Source organism: Mustelus asterias, chromosome 11, assembly GCF_964213995.1.
Source record: "Mustelus asterias chromosome 11, sMusAst1.hap1.1, whole genome shotgun sequence".
Classification (NCBI taxonomy): domain Eukaryota; kingdom Metazoa; phylum Chordata; class Chondrichthyes; order Carcharhiniformes; family Triakidae; genus Mustelus; species Mustelus asterias.
The window spans coordinates 34,185,848-34,208,217 of NC_135811.1; the positions used below are offsets into that span (position 1 = coordinate 34,185,848).

The window sequence follows — 22,370 nt, forward strand, 5'->3', positions numbered from 1 at the left end:
GATCTGTACTTTATTTAGACAAAGGAATATTAAAACTTTTAGACAAAGTAATACATCAGGGTTAAAATTTAACCAGCAGAGGAAAATCCAGGTTTAAAGCCGTTCAAGTTCCTGGAGTGGCTCTGTGACTTTACACCACAACATGTAAACAGTGCAAGCTTTTTGGCCAGTCTTGTAACCTGCAAGTTAGTCCATCATTGAATGGCACATCTGTCTTCATTCTGGTGGCTAATATCTTCCTCTGGCTTTTTGTTTTCTTTGCTGGATACATGCTGCTTGGCTCCGTCTGTTTGCAGTTTTGAGAAGTGATCTATGATTTCCTGTAGGAGTTCCTTGCTCTCACTGGGGGGTAGGTTACTGAAGTAATATTGAGGAGCCAGCTGTACAAACCTGCAGAAACAAATTTGCAAGTGTCAAATTAAGAACCTAATGTGTCATAAAACTGCCCTGAAGTTGCTATGTTTCAAAACTGCTAGCCTGCATTAAAATGTTTGATTTCCGGGGCTAGGTTGTTAGATCCTGACAAACAGCACAACCGAGCTGTCTCTGACCACCCCCAGCCACTGACAACTGCAACTATTCAGATACATTCAGGGGGTGGTGCAGTGGCAGTGGTTAGTACTGCTGGCTCAGTGCCAGAGACCCGAGTTCAATTCCCAGCTTGGGTCACTACCTGTGCAGTCTGCACGTTCTCCCTGTGTCTGTGTGGGTTTCCTCCAGTTTCCCCACTCAGTCCGAAAGATGTGCTGGTTAGGTGCATTGGCCATGCTACATTCTCCCTCAGTGTACCTGAACAGGTGCCAGAGTGTGGCGACCAGGGCATGTTCACAGTAACTTCATTGCAGTATTAATGTAAGCTTACTTATTATATAAATAAAACTTTAACATTGCCCAATTGGAGGACAACTGTTTACACACAGAGCTCCCTCCAGGCACCAGAATCAATGCTCGCTGCAGATTGGTGCAACCTCAAGGCTGTCCAAGAATCACCTGAAATCATGCGGGACTCGAGGGCTTCCTGAGAGTCCAGCTGGTGTTTTACCTGAACCATCTACAAAGCTTTGGATAGTATTGACGTGAATTAATCAAATGGCAAAAGAGTTCCAGTGTCATGGGAAAAGATGGTTTGAGACTGAAACATACAGAGCAAAAAAGCCCCTGTTTCAATTCTTGCTTTCAAATGAAGTTTGTGGTTTTTAACTATATAATGGATAGGAAACCATGGGTAAGCGTTTAAAGTTAATTAGGAATCTTCCCATTGCACCTTCTCCCTCTCCGCAACCCCCGGAAAATCATGTAATACTGGATGAAGAAATGTTGGGATTGGGCTTCCACTGCCCCTTCCTTTTTTCTTTGCCCCTTGCATCCTCTGAAGTCACTTGGGATGTCGTTCGTTCCTACATTACAACAGTGACCACACTTCTAAAGTACTTTATTAGTGGGTAAATCACTTAGTGCTGTACATGACTACAAGACTTCTCTATCTAATTGCATGTCTGTCTTTCTCCTTTCTATGCTCACAAGGGGTTTTGATTGAGGGTTGGTAACTAGAAATCACATTTAAAGAAATTGGCAGCTGAACCAGAGGAGAGATGAGTATTTTCACGCAAGGTATTTTGATCTGGAATGCACTGCTTGAAAGGGTGGTGGGAACCTTTCAAAAGGAAATTGGATAAATACTTAAAGTGAAATAATTGCTGGCCTGTGCAGAAAGTTCAGGGGAGTGGGAATAATTGGATAGATCTGAAATGGGTTGAATAGCCTCCTACAAGGTATAATTCTATGAGAAAGTTCAACTTAGACTTCACTGTAGTAATAACTGCTCACTGTATATGCTTATTGTTTGGTTATATCACACTATAACCTCTGGTTGCACCGCTGGAACCAGATTTCCTCTGTGGGTGAGCCCAATGTTCTTTACATCACACATGTTGCAAAGATACTGGAACGCTGGACAGTTTTGCAGTGGATTCCACATGGTTTGCTTGCTTTCTGCAACCTGGCTACTGTGCGAATACTGGGAGCTCCACCTAATACTTGTAGGTATTGCCCAGTTATAATGGCTTTGTATTTTGTGCCAGCTTTTAGCAGTGTGTCAATATTATGACTTTTTTCCCCAAAAGGTCTTTTTGGAAGGGTTTGATCGGCATTGAAGCTATAACCAGCTCCATTATCCATTCAGACAGCTCAGCTTGTAAGGAATCTGAGTTCTTGCCCTTATCGTGATACCTGCCGATGAACTGATCAATCGGTTCTTGTGGTTGCTGTCTGTGGGCCATCAGCTCCAAACAGTGAATCCTGACGTTCACTTTTACATGAAGCTGATCATCCAGAATGTTCCATAGCTCAACAGAGTCCTTCTGATCCTCCTCAGGTCCCAGGTTTTTATGGAATTCTTCATTTTTCAATGGCTATCTTTGTTGTTACCGCTTGTTTAATGGGTTTTGCTATGGATAAATCTAAAAATTCCATCCATTGCTCAAAAAGCCTAAATTCAGATAGGACATCTGTTTTCCAATTCATGTGGGGGAATTTTTTTAAATTGTCACAAATAGGCTTAATTGTAGCCGAAGTAGAAAGGGTCGAGAGCTTCAAGTTTTTAGGTGTCCAGATCACCAACCCTGTCCTGGTCCCCCCTCATGCCAACCCCATAGTTAAGAAAGCCCACCAACGCCTCTACTTTCTCAGAAGACTAAGGAAATTTGGCATGTCAGCTACGACTCTCTCCAACTTTTATAGATGCACCATAGAAAGCATTCTTTCTGGTTGTATCACAGCTTGGTATGGCTCCTAGTCTGTCCAAGAACGCAAGAAACTACAAAAGGTCATAAATGTAGCCCAATCCATCACGCAAACCAGCTTCCCATCCATTGACTTTGCGCTGCCTCAGCAAAGCAGCCAGCATAGTTAAGGACCCCATGCACTCCGGACATTCTCTCTTCCACCTTCTTCCTTCGGGAAAAAGGTACAAAAGTCTGAGGTCACATACCAACTGACTCAAGAACAGCTTCTTCCCTGCTGCTGCCAGACTTTTGAATGGACTTACCTTGCATTAGGTTGACCTTTACACCCTAGCTATGACTGTAACACTACATTCTGCACTCTTGTTTCTTTCTCTATGAATGGTACGTTTTGTCTATGTAGTGTGCAAGAAACAATACTTTTCACTGTTAATACATGTGACAATAATAAATCAAATCAAAGGCTTACATTAACACTAATGAAGTTACTGCGAAAATCCCCCTAGTCACCACAATCTGGCGCCTGTTCAGGTATACCGAGGGAGAATTTAGCATAGCCAATCCACTTAACAATCTTTCCGACTGTGGAAGAAAATCGGAGCACCCAGAGGAAACCCATGCAGACATGGGAAGAACGTGCAGACTCCACACAGATGGTGAAGCAAGCCGGGAATCGAACCCGGGTCCCTGGTGCTGTGAGGCAGCAGTGCTAACCACAGTGTCACCACACTAAGGTTATCTTCCTGATGTGTAGGAGACTTTTAATCACTCTACTCTGAAGAGATTCATCAATGCAGCTGTTGTGTTTTGTTTTATTCTCTTCCCTCTTTTTTTTGTGGTTGCAGGCCATGTTTTTCCCCTGTTTTGCACGCTTTTGTATTTTGTGCAGGAATGGCACCAGAGGACATCGCAATAAATGGCCCTGCAATTCTGCTGCTCTCATTAACTAAGCAGTCCACAAACCAGGTACTCACTGTACTGCAAAGCACTGTCTGGAGAGGGATTCTGCCTCCCAGGGTTTTGATGTACACTCTGTGTTACTACTAAATCCTGTCTGTGGCTTGGCCTGTGGTCTTGTGCAGATTGCGGCCATTATGTTGTGTTTCTATGTCTACACAGACTCATTAATCTCACACCAGGGACTGGTAAACTATATGCTGGTTCCATTTATTTGAAGATACAATGCAGTGTGGCTCAGGAGATGGATCTACTTTATGGATTCAGCAACTATTACTCACAAGGACAACACAGTTGTAACTCCTACACACAGTACTAGCTGCTGGTCATGTGCTACTCCACACCTGGCTTTGTATATTCCCTTAAAAGAAATGTCACAACAGTAGGGTTTCCTTTAAATCTCTTCACAGAATAAATTTTGACTTAAAATTAAATTATTTGTCATCAGACTAACTCAAATATGATGGTTTGAGCATGTGCTTGTAAACTTAATCTGGTGAGACTGTAGCATTCCCATTCTTCCATTGGCTATCAGGAAGCATATAGCTGACTAGTGAGATGTGATATAAAAAAGTTTCATTTATTTCTCACATTGTAAAAGATGGATATTTTTGAATATTTCCAGTAATGCTTACGAGGAATTTGGATGTGGTTGCGGTGACAGAGACTTGGTTGAAAGAGGGACAGGACTGGCAACTGAATATTCTGGGGTACAAGTGTTTTAGGCGAGACAGAGGAGGGGCCAAAAGAGGTGGTGGAGTAGCAGTATTAGTTAGAGAGCATATTACAGCGGTGCAGAGGGAGGACAATTCAGAGGGGTCGTGTAACGAGTCACTGTGGGTGGAACTCAGAAACAGGAAGGGCGCAGTCACTATGTTGGGGGTATACTACAGGCCCCCCAACAGCCCAAGGGAAGTGGAAGAACGGATATGTCAGGAGATAATGGATAGGTGCAGGAAAAATAGGGTTGTTGTAGTGGGAGACTTCAATTTCCCTGGGATAGACTGGAAATCGCGTAGGGCTGGGAGTCTGAATGGGGAGGAATTTGTAACATGCGTACAGGAAGGTTGTTTGGAACAATATGTAGATAGCCTAACTAGAGAGGGGGCTATACTGGACCTAGTACTGGGGAATGAGCCCGGTCAGGTCTTCAAAGTTTCGGTAGGGGAACATGTGGCAAATAGTGACCACAATTCTGTTAGCTTTAGGATAGTGATGGAAAAGGATGAGTGGTGTCCCAAGGGTAAGGTGTTGGATTGGGGGAAGGCTAACTTTAGTGGGATTGGGCTGAAATTGGCAGCTGTTGATTGGGAGAGGCTGTTTAAGGGTAAATCCACATCTGGCATGTGGGAGTCTTTTAAGGAACAGTTGTTAGGGCTGCTGGATAGGCATGTGCCTGTAAAAAGGAAGGATAGGATTCGAGGACCGTGGATAACCAGGGAAATTGAGGGATTGGTCAAAAAGAAAAGAAGCGTACGTTAGGTCCAGGCAGCTAAAAACGGAGGGAGCTCTGGAGGAATACAAAGAAAGTAGGAAAGAACTCAAACGAGGAATTAGAGGGGCAAAAGGGGGTCACGAAATGTCCTTGGCAGACAGAATTAAGGAGAATCCCAAGGCATTTTATTCATACGTTAGGAACAAAAGGGTTGTCAGGGAAAAAAAATCGGACCTCTCAGGGACAAAAGTGGGGAATTATGCTTAGCCCAAAGAAGTAGGGGAGATCCTAAATGAATACTTTGCGTCGGTATTCACAAAGGAGAGGGATGTGTTGACTGGGAGTGTCTTGGAGGGGAGTGTTGACCCATTAGAGAAAATCTCTATTACAAGGGAGGAAGTGTTAGGTTTTTTAGGGAATATAAAGACTGACAAATCCCCAGGGCCTGATGGAATCTATCCAAGGCTGCTCAGGGAGACGAGAGATGAAATCGCTGGGCCTCTGACGCAAATCTTTGTCTTGTCACTGGACACAGGTGAGGTCCCAGAGGATTGGAGGATAGCTAATGTGGTCCCGTTATTTAAGAAGGGTAGGAAGGATAACCCGGGAAATTATAGGCCGGTGAGCTTGACAAGTTGTTGGAGAGGATTCTTAGAGATAGGATGTATGCGCATTTAGAAAAGAATAAACTTATTAACGATAGTCAGCATGGTTTTGTGAGAGGGAAGTCATGCCTCACTAACCTGGTGGAGTTTTTTGAAGAAGTGACTAGAATGGTTGATGAGGGAAGGGCCGTGGATGTCGTCTATATGGACTTTAGTAAAGCGTTTGACAAAGTCCCTCATGGTAGGTTGGTGCAAAAGGTTGGATCTCATGGGATAAAGGGCGAGGTGGCTAGATGGGTGGAGAACTGGCTTGGTCACAGAAGACAAAAGGTGGTAGTGGAAGGGTCTTTTTCCGGCTGGATGCCTGTGACTAGTGGTGTTCCGCAGGGCTCTGTATTGGGACCTCTGCTGTTTGTGATTTATATAAACGATCTGGAAGAAGGTGTAACTGGGGTGATCAGTAAGTTTGCGGACGACACGAAAATGGCTGGACTTGCAGATAGTGAGGAACATTGTCAGAGGCTACAGAAGGATATAGATAGGCTGGAAATTTGGGTAAAGAAATGGCAGATGGAGTTCAATCCAGATAAATGCGAAGTGATGCATTTTGGTAGAACTAACGTAGGGGGGAGCTATACGATAAATGGCAGAGCCATAAAGGGTGTAGATACGCAGAGGGACCTGGGTGTGCAAGTCCACAGATCCTTGAAGGTGACGTCACAGGTGGAGAAGGTAGTGAAGAAGGCATATGGCATGCTTGCCTTTATAGGACGGGGCATAGAGTATAAAAGTTGGGGTCTGATGTTGCAGTTGTATAGAACGTTGGTTCGGCCGCATTTGGAATACTGCGCCCAGTTCTGGTCGCCACACTACCAGAAGGACGTAGCGGCTTTAGAGAGAGTGCAAAGGAGGTTTACCAGGATGTTGCCTGGTATGGAAGGGCTTAGTTGTGAGGAGAGATTGGGTAAACTGGTGTTGTTCTCACTGGAAAGACGGAGGATGAGGGGTGACCTAATAGAGGTGTATAAAATTATGAAAGGCATAGATAGGGTGAACGGTGGGAAGCTTTTTCCCAGGTCGGTGGTGACGTTCACGAGGGGTCATAGGTTCAAGGTGGGGGGGGGGGCGTGGGGGGGGGGGGGCGTGGGGGGGGGGTTTAACACGGATATCAGAAGGACGTATTTTACACAGAGGGTGGTGGGGGCCTGGAATGCGCTGCCGGGCAAGGTGGTGGAGGCGGACACACTGGGAACGTTTAAGACTTATCTAGATAGCCACATGAACGGAGTGGGAATGGAGGGATACAAAAGAATGGTCTAGTTTGGACCAGGGAGCAGCGCGGGCTTGGAGGGCCGAAGGGCCTGTTCCTGTGCTGTATTGTTCTTTGTTCTTTGTTAATAGCTGCCTTAACCCTCAACTCACTAGCTCTATAAAAATTAGAATTATTATGCATTGTATACACCGATTAGCAATCCATTCTAATCCGAAGTTCTTCTCATACTTTAGGATCTGGTAAGTTAAAATCCTGGAACTCCCTCCCAAACAACACTGTTGGGTGCACCTACACCAAAGGGACTGCAGCATTTCAAGAAGGCAGCTCACTATCACCTTCTCAAGAGCAATTAGGGATGGGCAATGAAGATGCTCATCCCAGCCAGCAGAGCCCACGTCCTGTAAAGGAATAAAAACAAGGCATTCCATTTAGTTATCTGTGACCATGTTGTCAGTTGTGGCTCAGCTGGTAGTACTCACACTTGTTGAGTCTGAAGGTTGTGGGATTAAGCCCCATTCTAAAATCTTTAAGCATAAAAATCTGGGCTAACAGTGTACTGAAAGAATGCTGCACTGTGGGGGGTGCAGTCTTTTGGATGAGACATTAAACCAAAAGTGCTGACTGCTCACTGGTGGATGTAAAAGATCTCATGGCACTATTCCAAAAAGTTAGAGGAATTATTCCCCCTTGTCCTGGGCCTCAATTAATATCACAAAAGCAGATTATCTGAATATAACCACCTTGTTATTTATGGACCCTGTTGTGCGTAAATTGGCTGCTATGTTTCCTACATTAAAATAGTGACTATACTTCAAAATTACTCCATTGGCTGTAAAGTGGTTGGGATGTGGTGAAAGGTGCTATATTTTGCTTTTCAGTGCAAAAATAGATAATTTTTATCCTGCTTCAATAGCTGGGCAATTAAAATGATAACTTTGAATTAGTACTGGTCTTTTTAGAACTAAGTTCAAAAGTATTTTTGATTGCAAAAAACTTTCTAAAAATCAATACATGCAAAATGATACCTTTTTACTTAATTACTGCGCGCAGTTCTGGTCACCTCATTACAGGAAAGATGTTGAAGCCATTGAAAGGGTGCAGAGGAGATTTACAAGGATGTTGCCTGGATTGGGGGGCATGCCTTATGAGGATAGGTTGAGGGAGCTTGGTCTCTTCTCCCTGGAGAGACGAAGGATGAGAGGTGACCTGATAGAGGTTTACAAGATGTTGAGAGGTCTGGATAGGGTAGACTCTCAGAGGCTATTTCCAAGGGCTGAAATGGTTGCTACGAGAGGACACAGGTTTAAGGTGCTGGGGGGTAGGTACAGAGGAGATGTCAGGGGTAAGTTTTTCACTCAGAGGGTGGTGGGTGAGTGGAATCGGCTGACGTCGGTGGTGGTGGAGGCAAACTCGTTGGGGTCTTTTAAGAGACTTCTGGATGAGTACATGGGATTTAATGGGATTGAGGGCTATAGATAGGCCTAGAGGTGGGGATGTGATCGGCGCAACTTGTGGGCCGAAGGGCCTGTTTGTGCTGTGGCTTTCTATGTTCTATGTTCTACATTTCAGAGTCAGATATGTACAACTTCCAGGTGTTTCTTGTGTACTAACTTCTATTTCTGAAATGCAAATTGACAGGCAAATTGCCTTAACAATTTCATTTCTTAGACATGCCAAAAATAAGATATTCTTTGCTGATGCATTCCAAGGCACAAACACTGAAGTTTAACTATAAAGGCAACCTGCATCTGATTTAGTTTAACCAAGGCTATAGAGCTGAATGCTGAGCAACAGAAAATTGCTAAGCGGGGAGGATAAGTGAGAAAAACAAAGTTATAAAGAGCCATAAATGTTATGCCTGTGCTTAAGATGGTTTTCGTGTATTGTTGAATTATTTCGAGTCTGCAATTTGTAAACAATGTCAACAGTGGGAGAAAAGGGGAAAGCAGAAGAGTTATGGTTGGGAATTGAAGAACAGAGTCTTGTGGAAAGTTGCATGACCCAGGGAGGGAGCAATGAAGTGAGGAGTAATCACTATTAGAGGAGTGACAGCTTTGTGCAGGGACATTAGGCTGGTAAAATCACCAGACGGTCATGCATGACAATGCGAAAAAGAGAGGTCAAATACCATAGCAAAAACAGAAAATGCTGGAAAATCTTACAGCAGATCTGACGGCATCTGTGGAGAGAGAATGGAGCCAACATTTCGAGTCAGGACTTCCTGTATCAAAATTCCCTCTCCATAAATGTGCTGGTTTGGTGCATTGGCCACGCTCAATTGCCCCTTAGTTCCTGGAATGCATAGGTTAGGATTAGCAGGGTAAATATGGGGTTAGGCCTGGGTGGGATTGTTGTCTATGCAGACTCGATGGGCCGAATGGCCTCCTTCTGCACTGTAGGTTTCTATGATTCTAGATTCTGTCAGACCTGCTGAGATTTTCTAGCATTTTTTGCTTTTGTTTTAGATTCCAGCATCTGCAGTATTTTGCTTTTATCAAGTACCATAGCTTGCTTATAGCATCAGAGGAGGCTCTCTGTCAGAGCAACTCAATAAATCTCACTGCCCCAGCCTTTCACTTTGGCCCTGCAAATAATTTCTCTTCACGTACTTGCCAATTCCCTTTTGAAAGCCCCAAGTGAATCTGTCACCACCACTCTCTCAGGCAGTACATTTCAGGTCCTAACCACTTTCCACATCTTAAAACAAATCCGCACATTACCTTTCATAAATGTTACCATTCACCCTAAATTAGTGTACTCTGGTTTGTGACCCATTTGGCAATGGGGTTTCTTTTTACCTACCCAGTCTTGATCCTCACTTCATTATCAACATCTCTATCAAATCTCCTCTCAGCCTTTTCTTTAAGGAAAACAATCTCAGTTTCTCCCATCTATCTGTGTAACTGAAGTCCTTAATCCATGGAGCCATTCTGGTGATTCTTTTCAGCAAACTCTAGTCGAGACCAAAATAGTATTTTATAAAGGCTCATCATCATTTCCTTACTTTTGTGCTCCATGCCTCTATTTATAAAGCCCAAAATTTCATATACCTTTTTAACCTCTTTCTCAATCTTTGACACTTTGTGCACAGATACCCACTTTCTCTGTTCATGCACATTGTTAGAATCACATCCTTTGTTTCATACTGCCTCTTGTTCTTCCTATCAAAATGTATTATTTTGCACTTCTCTGTTATATGTCCCGCCAATCCACCAGCCTATCTCCTCTTAATCTCTCACAATCATCCTCACCATGTTTCCAAGTTTTATCATCTGCAAATTTTGCAATTGTAGCGTACACTCCCAAATCAAGGTTGTTCACATGTATCAAGATCTTGACTATGTTGGAAAGCTAGGAGAAGACAGTGGTAACAGGAAGCATGGCATTTTCCGTGGGTAAAGATGCTAGGTCTGACACTTTGAGCGAATTGAAGATGCTAAAAAAGTTTTAAAGTCAGATAATAGAGTTTCAGTGGCATAGGAGAAAAGAAATAGGGTTTGGAGATCTGAATTCTCACGTTTTTGGTAACAGTGGGCATGGAGAGGGTGGTGTTTGTGAAGTAGTGGGGAGAATGCATGAGATGGAATCTCCATTTGGGTTAAATAGTTCAAGGCTGTATGTCAGACTTAGCCCAAGCACATCAACCAAAACAAAGCAAAAGGACTTGCAAGAGTTGAAGAAGATTCTTTTCTTTTGCCAGTAGTAGATGAGAGGATATAGGATTTAATTCTTAAATGTCAGAACAGATAATAATGACTCAAATAGCTTTTGGGTTAATGGAGGAGGGCAAGAATAAACTTGAGGGTTGAAACTTTTTAATTAATTTACTATGTGGGCACCACTGGCTAGGCTAGCGTTTATTGCTCGACCCTAGTCGCCCTTGAGAAGGTGGTGGGTGAGCTGTCTTCATGAACCGTTGCAGTCCCTGAGATGTAGGTACTCATGATGTGGAGATGCCGGCGTTGGACTGGGGTAAACACAGTAAGAAGTTTAACAACACCAGGTTAAAGTCCAACAGGTTTATTTGGTAGCAAAAGCCACACAAGCTTTTGGAGCTCTAAGCCCCTTCTTCAGGTGAGTGGGAATTCTGTTCACAAACAGAGCTTATAAAGACACAGACTCAATTTACATGAATAATGGTTGGAATGCGAATACTTATAACTAATCAAGTCTTTAAGAAACAAAACAATGTGAGTGGCGAGAGCATCAAGACAGGCTAAAAAGATGTGTATTATCTCCAGACAAGACAGCCAGTGAAACTCTGCAGGTCCACGCAACTATGGGAGTTACAAATAGTGTGACATGAACCCAATATCCCGGTTGAGGCCGTCCTCGTGTGTGCGGAACTTGGCTATCAGTTTCTGCTCAGCGACTCTTTCCACTCACATTGTTTTGTTTCTTAAAGACTTGATTAGTTGTAAGTATTCGCATTCCAACCATTATTCATGTAAATTGAGTCTGTGTCTTTATAAGCTCTGTTTGTGAACAGAATTCCCACTCACCTGAAGAAGGGGCTTAGAGCTCCAAAAGCTTGTGTGGCTTTTGCTACCAAATAAACCTGTTGGACTTTAATCTGGTGTTGTTAAACTTCTTACTATGTAGGTACTCCCACAGTGCTGTTAGGGAGCAATTTCCAGGATTTAGACTCAGTGACAGTGAAGGAATGGTGATATATTTCCAAGTCAGAAAACACAAAAGAGCTGCTGGCAACCACAGCGATCTCAGTAGTGCCGTTGCTAATAGTGGCCAGTGCTGAGTCTGTAGCTGCAGGGACAGGGCATTTCACTGGCCAGGGCAAGCTCTCTGGCCCTAAACCCCTGAGCCTGCTAGGAGGCAGCCAGGATTTACTCAACAGTCTCCCCACATGGGGAGTGGCACCACCACCCCCCTTGACATGGCATAATGCCCACAGAAGTGGGACGAGGCCTTTTAATTAGTGACTTAAATGGTTGAATTGGGCTCGCTGAGGCAGCTGAGCTGCCAGCTTTCCCACTGTTGGCAAAAATGGCTTGCCCCCAATACCTTATATATATGAAACAGCAATAGAAACTATGGAAAGAAAGGGAAAGTTGAAGAGTTACAGTCAGAAAAAATTGTGACACTTTGTTGAAACAGTCAGGAGGTACAGGTGTTGAATGGTCAAAGAATGGTCTGGAAGTCAAACCAGCTCTTAAGAGTGGGAAGCAGGTATTACTAATGATAAGGAAGTGGCAAAATTATTACAGATGCAAAGCATTTTAATTATTACATAATGAAGGTTTTTAACAGTATTGTTTGGACTCAGAAGGAACTCAGTTTACACTTACATTTCAGGTGACACATCTGAAACAATCCTGATACAGTTGTTCTCAGATATTGTAAATTCATGGAACAAAACCCATTCTGGTTTTAATCTTGTGGAACAGTAGCTTGAAAAAGGATGCAGCTGTGCTACGTGTTTGTGTGTTAGCATGACGTAGTTTCCTAATCCATCAACGTCTCGAGCAGTCTAGAAATAGAAATGTTAACATTGATCTAATTAAAGTTTCTACAATTGCGAACTAAATGTGACATACAAGTAGAATAATGCAATTCTAATCTATAGTTTCTGTCATGGAAAGATTCTTACTTCAATTCTCAAATATTGCCAGTTTGCATCCCCAGGTTCAGGAGTTTTCAAAGCTATTTGATAAGAGGAATTTTACCACTTATTGATCTAGTTTTTAGGAGGAAAATAAACAATTGACAAGCTGTGTCACAAACGGACTGAAACCAAAAGTGCTGTGACATGAAACAACTTGCAATAGTCTGGAGGGGAATACAAAGTATGTCTATGGTCATAACTGTACATCAGATTGCTACTCCTCACAATGTTACCCAGTACTTTTAAACAAAGTGCCAATTCAGGAGTCAGAAATGCAGTTATAATATGAAAAATGTCTCCAGAAGTCTTTACCTGCATGAAATAACCAGACAACAAAGCCCTTTTCACGTTCAACGTATTCTTGTGTGTTCCAAAAGCAGGTTTGGAAATGGGCAGCTCGATGCGCTGCATAATGTCCAGTAGGTCAGCTCGGATGGCATCTGCTGTCCTCAGTGCTGAGCAATTCAAGAAGTTGTCATGGCACCACTTCTCATCTTCACTGACTGCGCAAGAGTAAAAGCAAATCAATTTGAACAGCAGGTTGATTGTGCTTTTATTTTTAAGAGAGTAAATATCACAGAAGATGGCTAGGCAGTCAAGCCAATTGTGTCAAAATCATTTCTTCCCTGTGCAAAATAAGCATCTCTTTAAAAACTGGGAACCCTCTTCCTAGCTCTTATTTTAAAGTTTACTTACATTGATTTGATGAGAGCAGCTTGTTCTGCTTGAACGCACTGTAAATGTTTATGAGGCTAAAGTGATCGCCCTCTGGATGCAAGAATTTCCTCCGACAACTGCTTGCCACTTCCTCTGAACCAGGAGGTGGATCCAAAAAACAAAAGGGGGCTTCACAAAAGAGAGAATAAGGGGAACAATTACAGCAGTTGCTTTTTGGCACAGTCTGTCATTCTGTTATGTTAATGACTCGGTTGAAGTACATTGAGGCTTTGTTTAAAACTTTCAAGGCTGATTTGAAATAGTTCTCAACATTTGAAATACATTGCATAAAGGTTGTGTACATCCATCTTCTAGCACACCTTTGAAATGGCAAATGAAAGTGGATATTAAAATAGAATACTAATATCTATTTTTATTTATTATTGTCGCATATTGGGATAGAGTGAAAAGTATTGTTTCTTGTGTGCTTTATAGACAAAATATACTGTTCATAGTGTACATATGGGAGAAAGAAAGGAGAGAATGCAGTATATTGTGATAAGTCACAGCTAAGGTGTAGAGAAAGATCAGCTTAGAGATGGTAGGTCCACTCAAAAGTCTGACTTTTTCCTGACTGTTAGAAGAGCTTACATAATTTAACAAATTTTGATTGTTATGCCTAGAAAGCTTCCAAAACTAAGACAGTAATGTAACCTATGGCACCTAAAATTATAGAGAAAATAGAAAAAGGGACAAAAACGTAACTGGTTGCTTAAGTACCTGTTACCATGGCAGCTATCGTCAACATTTCATGCACACAGTCAAATTCACAGGATGCAACTAGAGCTTTTGCCATTAGGGGATCCAATGGAAATTCCGACATAATGATTCCAATTTCGGACAGATTTCCATCATCGTCCAGGGCTGCAAGATAATCTAGGTCTTCTAATGCCTGCATCAGAGCTTCTGGGGCTGGTAGAAAAAGTAATTTAATTGTTCATTATGTAATGGCTATCATTGATTTAGAATTCTAAACAGTTTGCTCATATAGCATTCTATACTCTGCATGTCCATCATCCATCTCTTCCTACCATTCAAAGATGCATAGTTAGTATCTCAACCAAAGCCTTATTTTAATCTGCCAAATCAGCTAGTGATAATGGGGAAGTGGTTGGCTATTAATCCAGAGACCCAGGGCAAGATCTGGGGACTCAAGTTCAAATCCCACCACAGCAGATGATGAAATTTAAATTACATAAAAATCTGGAATTAAATGACCAATGATAACCATGAAACCATTGTCAATTGTCATAAAATCCCATCTGCTTCCTTTAGGAAAGGAACTCTGCTATTTTAACCTGGTCTAGCCTACATGTGACTCCAAATCCACAGCAGTGTGGTTGACTCGCAACTGCTCTCTGAAATGGAGGGCAGTTAGGGATGAAGAATAAATGCTGGCCCAGCCAAGAATGCCGCAGCCAGAACAGCTGCCTCACAGTATCAGGAACCCGGGTTTAATTCCCAGCTTGGGTCATTGTCTGTATGGAGTTTGCGCACATTCTCCCTGTGTCTGCATAGGTTTCCTCCCACAGTCCAAAGGTGTGCAGGATAGGTGGATTAGCTATGCTAAATTGCTCCTTAGTATTTAAAGATGTGCAAGTTAGGTGGATTAACCATGGTGAATGCATGGGGATAGGGTGGAACTGGGTAAAATACTCTTTTGGAGAATTGGTGCAGAGTCAATGGACCAAATGGCCTCCTTCTGCACTGCAGGGATTCCATGGTTCAATGGATTCTATGGATTTAACTCATGACATTTAACTAAAGTTACAACATCCTTGAACAGGCGGCACGGTAGCACAGTGGTTAGCACTGCTGCTTCACAGCTCCGGGGTCCCGGGTTCGATTCCCGGCTCGGGTCACTGTCTGTGTGGAGTTTGCACATTCTCCTCGTGTCTGCGTGGGTTTCCTCCGGGTGCTCCGGTTTCCTCCCACAGTCCAAAGATGTGCGGGTTAGGTTGATTGGCCAGGTTAAAAATTGCCCCTTAGAGTCCTGGGATGTGTAGGTTAGAGGGATTAGCGGGTAAAATATGTGGGGGTAGGGCCTGGGTGGGATTGTGGTCGGTGCAGACTCGATGGGCCGAATGGCCTCCTTCTGCACTGTAGGGTTTCTATGCTTCTATAATTGGTGAAAAAAATAACCAATATACAACATCATTTTTTAAAAATCTATAATTCTCAACAACTGATCAGCATTATTCTAGTAATCTGTTTCTCATCTCAAACGACCGTTACATTTTTTTTAGTAAATGAGGTCATTTTGTGCAGTTGTGTCGGGAAATACTTTGTTTTTGTGGCATCTTGTTCATATTCAGCAGCCAAATATAGCTCACTGTGTACGATTTGTGAACCTGCACTAACGTTTCTCATTTCTGCTACATTTAACAATTTGAAAGACTTGGCATGTCATAACTGGAGCGTACAGTACATGCTCAGCCTTCCCAGACAAAGTAAGCCAGTTGGCTCCTAACAATGGCGTTAGTACTGTTGTCACAATCGGGGTGCAGCTGACGAAACTTCATGAAAGTGAGTCTATAAATTTTCAGAAAAGACGACACACTTTTCAAGAGTCTAGCACAGGCTTTGGGTCAGTCTGTTTAAATCCAGAAACATTGCTTTTGCACACTCCAAAATGTGCCAAATCTAATTTTAACTTCAAAACCTGCATCAATTCGAAGTGTCTGATTTTAAGCATTGCATCATGTTTTGGCCATGTGGAGACGGAGGATTTGTGCAATGCAAACAAAGTTGTATTGTTGGAATAGAATACATAAAAATTGCAGTGAAAGCTCAAATTCAGCCATCAAAAATGAATACAGTTCAAACACTGTATGACAGTGTACGTTATGAGGTTTCAATAGATAACCGTACAAAGCAGATGTCTCCAACAATTCTCTTTTAAGTCAATTTAATAATCTACCTACAGCTCAAATGTACTTCTTATATTTATGAACAAGCATTAAAATTTATTGGGTTAGCTTATCTTCAGTTGGCTCTACAAGTTGAGAACAACGCAAAAATTATTAGCAAGACATGTACATTCTCTAAAATATATGTACTCTATACATTTACTGGGAATCATGGATTACTTACATATTTTGTCAGCTGCAGAAAAGTCAGTCAAGTGATTTTGGAAAGATTGTGGAACAGTGGACATCTTGGATGGAGTTTTCTCAAAAAATGACTAAAGGGGCGGTTCTCTGACCCATTCAGATGGCCAGTGGGAATCCCGATGCTCCGGTGAATGAGGCATCAGTTGCAAATCGGGATTCACAACAGGTGTGATGGCTCACGGGAGTCACCCGACCCACCCTGCTGGCCCCGATCCCGTTCCCGCCCAGAGCGGGTGGCAACCCAATAATTATGCAAACCCGCTAATTGGAATACCATTAGCAGGTTTGATAGGCCATTCACCAGCCTCTCTACATTCACTCGGCCTGCCAACAGACAGCATCAGGCAGGCTTTACCTGTGCTGTCCTCAAATGGGGACATGGCAAGCTGGACCCTGAGGGCCTAGGGGAGCACCCGAAACCCCTCAGAAAACAGGGGCATTCTCCCCCACCCCATATCACACAGACATGAGAGCGACTCGACCCCCTCTCAGCCCCCTCCCTCTTCAGACCATCCACACAGTTCCCCTTCCCCCCTCAGACACCCCAAGGCCTCCCTGCAGGCCAAGTGCCTTGGTAGTGTCAAGAGTGCACTGTCCCCTGGCACTGACATGTGACATCTTGGCTCAGTCTGGGGCAAGGGGTTGACCTCGCTACTCTCTGCCGGGATGGGGATGTCATGGCTGGACTGCCCCTTCTAGCCCTGGCAGACCTGAAGATCACTCCTGGCATGGTGATTTAAGACAGCCCTGTGATCAACATCTGCATCCTTGCCTGTCAGATGTGGAAATCCTGAAGTGGCCAGGTTACTTTAATCTTCATGCCCCCTGGCCACCTGGCAGAACTTTAAATCATTGCAGCACTGCATTCGGCAGCAGGGACTTCCCTGTCTCTCTGACAGAAGCTGCAGCTGTGAGCAGACCCCTTTGAAGTCCTCTGACAGAGAGGAGATGTCAATTTCACCTGGGGGTGGGGGGTGAGTTCCAGTCTGCACAGCTGTACGCTTAGACTCAATGTATGCACACAGCTTTGATTTGAAGTTGCTGTGGCTTCCCAGCGAGCTGAAATCATTGAAACCCTCTCCATTGCACTTGAAGCCTTTGATCTGTAACAAATTCAAGGTGCACTGTCTTATAAAAGATTCAACTGCCAGCCCAATGGATTTTTAATCATCTTCCAGCCACCTGTATTTATCTTTATTTTCCTTCACAGTTGAATGCACCTCAAGTACCCCATCAATTCTAACTACGATGTTGACAGAGTCTAAGCTTGATTGACACCGTGGGGTTTCACTTCCTCTTTTGCAAACCACAATCGTTTTGAAGAAATCATATTACACCCAGGAGCGCTGGGTGGGAAGATACCAATGAGGTTTCGCGCTGGTGCAGAACACACTAAACCATTTAGCCACGATTCTTCAACCCCGGTCCACTCTAACGCTTCCTGCACCAGGCACGGCACAGCTGGAAAATTGCAGTCCAGAACTGTAGCCAAATTTTGATATTTTAGACAGTATAATTTCTAATATTCACTTCAGAAATTGATAATTTCACTCATTTGTTGCATTATCTCCAATATTACCTGGCTTGTCAATGAAGTCACATTGGCCCATGTCTGCTATATCCATTCTTTTCAGGAATAAAACCATGCGAGTAAGATTGGATTCTAGTACGCAAGCTGGTGAAAGCTCTGTCATCTCCTTTTTCAGAAACTCCTCAGTATATAATCGGAAACATTTGCCTTAGAAAATCAATTAGTTCAGAACAGCTTAGTTATTCGTTTTGAAATTAATATTTGTGCAAAAATGAATGGCTGCAAAAACAGTTAATCCAAACACAAAAAGAATGTTTTTATTGCGTGGTAAGAAAATGCCAGACCTTAAAAATGTGTTTCTCATTCCTTGGTGTCAAAAAGTGAACATGAAGCTATTTTAAGCCTGTGTGGTATGAGCTTTCTTTCATATTTTCACATATCCAGAACAATATTACTGACATTGGCAATGAATTTTCCCTCATACCAATTAACTTTGTTAGTGTTAACCAAAGGAAGGAAGGAAATTTCCCATTTCAGACATAAAACTTCCTCTCATTCAATTGTAACATAAGAAGGGCATCATCAATTCACTTACTGGACTGGCTTCAGTAGGTACAGTTTATATATATTATTTACAGGGGAGGGGGTGGCGTAGCTGTATTATCACAGGACTAGTGATTCAGAGATCCAGGGCAATACTCTGGGGACCCCTGTGGTGTTTGAATCCCACCACAGCAGACGGTGAAATTTGAATTTGAAAAAAATCTGGAATTTTGAAAAAAGTCCAGTAATGACCATGAAGCCATTGTTTCCCCTTAAGGAAAGAAAATCTGCCATCCTTACCCAGTCTGGTGTACATGTGACTCCTGACCCCCAGCAATGTGGTTGACTCTTAGAAACCCTACAGAGCAGAAAGAGGCCATTTGGCCCATCGAGTCTGCACCGACCACAATCCCACCCTGGCCCTACCCCCATATCCCTACATATTTATCCAATAATCCCTCTAACCTACGCATCTTAGGACACTAAGGGACAATTTTAGCATGGCCAATCAACCTAATCCACACTTCTTTGGACTATGGGAGGAAACCGGAGCACCCGGAGGAAACCCACGCAGACACGAGGAGAATGTGCAAACTCCACACAGACAGTGACCCAAGGCAGGAATCGAACCCAGGTCCCTGGAGCTGTGAAGCAGCAGTGCTAACCACTGTGCTACCGTGCCGCCTCTTAAATGCCCTCTGAAATGGCCAAGCGAGCCACTCAGTTGAAGGGCAATTAGGGAGGGGCAACAAATGCTGGCCCAGCCTAGGAAAGAATTTTTAAAACTACACATACGAATTTCACTGATGGATGTATGTATAACCTCTCCCATTTTAAATGCTATATAAAAATGATCTCAGAAATTTTACCCAATCGAGTTGTGCCCATGATCTGTGTGCGCATCTCTGCCTGAATTTTGCTGATTGGTCGCATCACTGAAGAATCTGCTCGTATTCTTGGATTGTACACCTAGGATTAGATAATAAAATTACAACCTATAGACAGAAATTAAAAATGTCTGAAAGAGAGACACAGTGATGCAGAACTCTTTTGGCCAGCTGGATATTCCTAACATTCGCAAGGCTACTTAACATCCAACTGTTCCCATCAGCCTCCCCCACGTCACACCCCAGTAACCTTAAAATGCTACCTTCCTCAGACTCTGACATTTGTGTATCACTGCCTCCTGTCACCCTACTGCTGGCAGTCATTACTTTTGTTGCCTGGGCTCTATGCTCTTGAAATTTTCTTCCTAAACCTGTTGTGGCATCCACTTCTGACTTTAAGACTCTCTTTCAAGGCAAACTCTTTGACCAAGCTTTGGTTGCTTCTATATCTGGATATTGATTTTGATGATCAGCCATGATCAAAATGAATGGCAGAGCAGGCTCGAAGGGCCAAATGGCCCTACTCCTGCATCTATGTTTCTATGTTACTGAGAAATTCACTCGAGTAACACATTCAACATGCCATAGCCATGGAATTGAGATGTGGAGATGCCAGCGTTGGACTGGGGTAAACACAGTAAGAAGCCTAACAACACCAGGTTAAAGTCCAATAGGTTTATTTGATAGCAAATGCCACTAGCTTTCGGAGCGTGCTGCTCCTTCGTCAGGTGGAGTGGGAGATCTCCCACTCCACCTGACGAAGGAGCAGCACGCTCTGAAAGCTAGTGGCATTTGCTACCAAATAAACCTGTTGGACTTTAACCTGGTGTTGTTAGACTTCTTACATGGAATTGAGAGGCAGTTAAAGCCAAAGGTATGGGACTGGTGAAGAGCACTTCTGGCCAAAGCCACCCAGTTTATCAGCACATGGCAATATCAGCTTCTCATAAACTGTTACGCAGAACCACCTTATCTATTTCCAAGGCACTGATTTATCAATGATTGATTCTGGTAAAACTATTCACGTGAAAGTGATTCCTGAAAGCAGTAGAGTTTAGATAGTTTGCAAGCAAAATTGTTTACCTGCTTGCAGAAAAGTAAACTGCCAACCAACTAACTGATAAACATTTCCGAGCAATTCCTGTGGAGTTTTCCATGATTGAAGGATTCAGCAGAGGTGTGAAAGGCTATAATTTATTACCCTCAGTACATGAAAACTTTCTTCATTTTAAATAAGATTGATAAGAATGGTGCAGTTGTTTTCAAACTGCAGGATTTGAACATGTTTCATTGGGGTGCAAGAAAGGTTGACTCACCTGAAAAGGGTTTTTTTTTTCGTGAAGATCTATCAAGAATTTCAAAAACTGGCTCATATGTAAATTAAAGACTTTTATGAGACACTGTTTGAAATTTGAGGCCGCTTCTCTTTGTATGTCTGTCTCATCAGAATGCTACAAATATTTGTTTCCCATTTCAATCAGAGTCTCCAAACAGAATTTACATTTTGTTCACTCACTTACACATGAACGCCTGTTGAAACTGCAGGTTGCTGCAGTTAACCCAGGTGACTGAACCCCTACTGTTCTCCCACTTCACCATCCCAGCTACCCCTGCCACCCCAAAAATTCCCAACCATCATTTTTTATGACTGCACAAAAATAAACATTGAAAGGGGAATAAAGGCAAAAAACATTCTTTACTGAAAGTGAAGTCCTTCCCAAAACAAACACGGCTATAGCGCATATCTCAAAGCAGAGTGTGAAATGTCAATCAGCTTAAGGTCCATTCGTTCATCCACCTTCCATTTCTGCCAAGTGCAGCAGTTCACCCACCAACAATGAAGGTCAACAATCCCAAATCAATGCATCAGTTAATAAGCAAGTCCCCTTCTTTTCCTACAGACTCCAGAGACAGAAACAATCCCCTAGCTTCACAATCATACTAAGTAACCCGACAGATTGATGCATTGTTAGAATAAAGAACAAAGAAAATTATAGCACAGGAACAGGCCCTTTGGCCCTCCAAGCCTGCACTGACAATGCTGCCCGTCTGAACTAAAACCCCCTACCCTTCTGGGGACCATATCCCTCTATTCCCATCCTATTCATGTATTTGTCAAGATGCCCCTTAAAAGTCACTCTCATATCTGCTTCCACTACCTTCCCCAGCAGTGAGTTCCAGACACCACCATCCTGTGTAAAAAACTTGCCTCGTACATCTCCTTTAAACCTTGCCCCTTAAGCCTATGCCCCCTAGTAATTGACTCTCCCGACCTAGGAAAAAGCTTCTGACTATCCACTCTGTCCATGCCCATCATAATCTTGTAGACTTCTATCAGGTCGCCCCCTCAACTTCCGTCATTCCAGTGAGAACAAATCAAATTTCTTCAACCTCTCCTCATAGCTAATGCCCTCCATACCAGGCAACATCCTGGTAAATCTCTTCTGTACCCTCTCCAAAGCTAGTAAGAACTGCGATCAAAATTCATAACCCTTTCACAAAATATGGCCGGGATTCTCCCAAAAAAATTCAAAGTGCCAAATTCACGTGAAAATGGAATAACTCCCGCCAATTTTTTTTAGCAGGATTTTCAGAATGAATCTCTGACACTCTGAGCACTGCAGAGTGTACTAACAGGATTCCCTCTGAAAAAGAAAGGGATAAAGAAACGAGTGCCCGTCTGAACTAAAAGTCACTCTCATATCTGCTTCCACTACCTTCCCCAGCAGTGAGTTCGAGACACCACCATCCTGTGTAAAAAACTTGCCTCGTACATCTCCTTTAAACCTTGCCCCTTAAGCCTATGCCCCCTAGTAATTGACTCTCCCGACCTAGGAAAAAGCATGATGGGATTTCTGTGCTTAGACTGCGTGGCAGGCAATGACCAGAAAACTTTAAAATCAAACAAGCTTCAAAGAGTTGAGAGATGGTAGTCAGCTGCTTGC

The 22,370-nt window shown here is 43.0% G+C and overlaps 1 protein-coding gene across 1 annotated transcript in view; it reads right to left on the reverse strand.

Moving 5' to 3' along the window:
• dhx32b (DEAH (Asp-Glu-Ala-His) box polypeptide 32b) overlaps nt 1-22,370 on the reverse strand; it is a 41,469-nt gene continuing 19,099 nt past the window's right edge. Inside the window, exons 5-11 of the mRNA XM_078223419.1 lie at nt 19,408-19,507; nt 18,044-18,202; nt 14,072-14,263; nt 13,331-13,480; nt 12,947-13,137; nt 12,318-12,499; nt 1-390 (exon numbers count right to left, since the gene is read on the reverse strand). Coding sequence (XP_078079545.1) covers nt 195-390; nt 12,318-12,499; nt 12,947-13,137; nt 13,331-13,480; nt 14,072-14,263; nt 18,044-18,202; nt 19,408-19,507 — 1,170 coding nt within the window. The 3' untranslated portion in view covers nt 1-194. The remainder of the gene's footprint in view (nt 391-12,317; nt 12,500-12,946; nt 13,138-13,330; nt 13,481-14,071; nt 14,264-18,043; nt 18,203-19,407; nt 19,508-22,370) is intronic.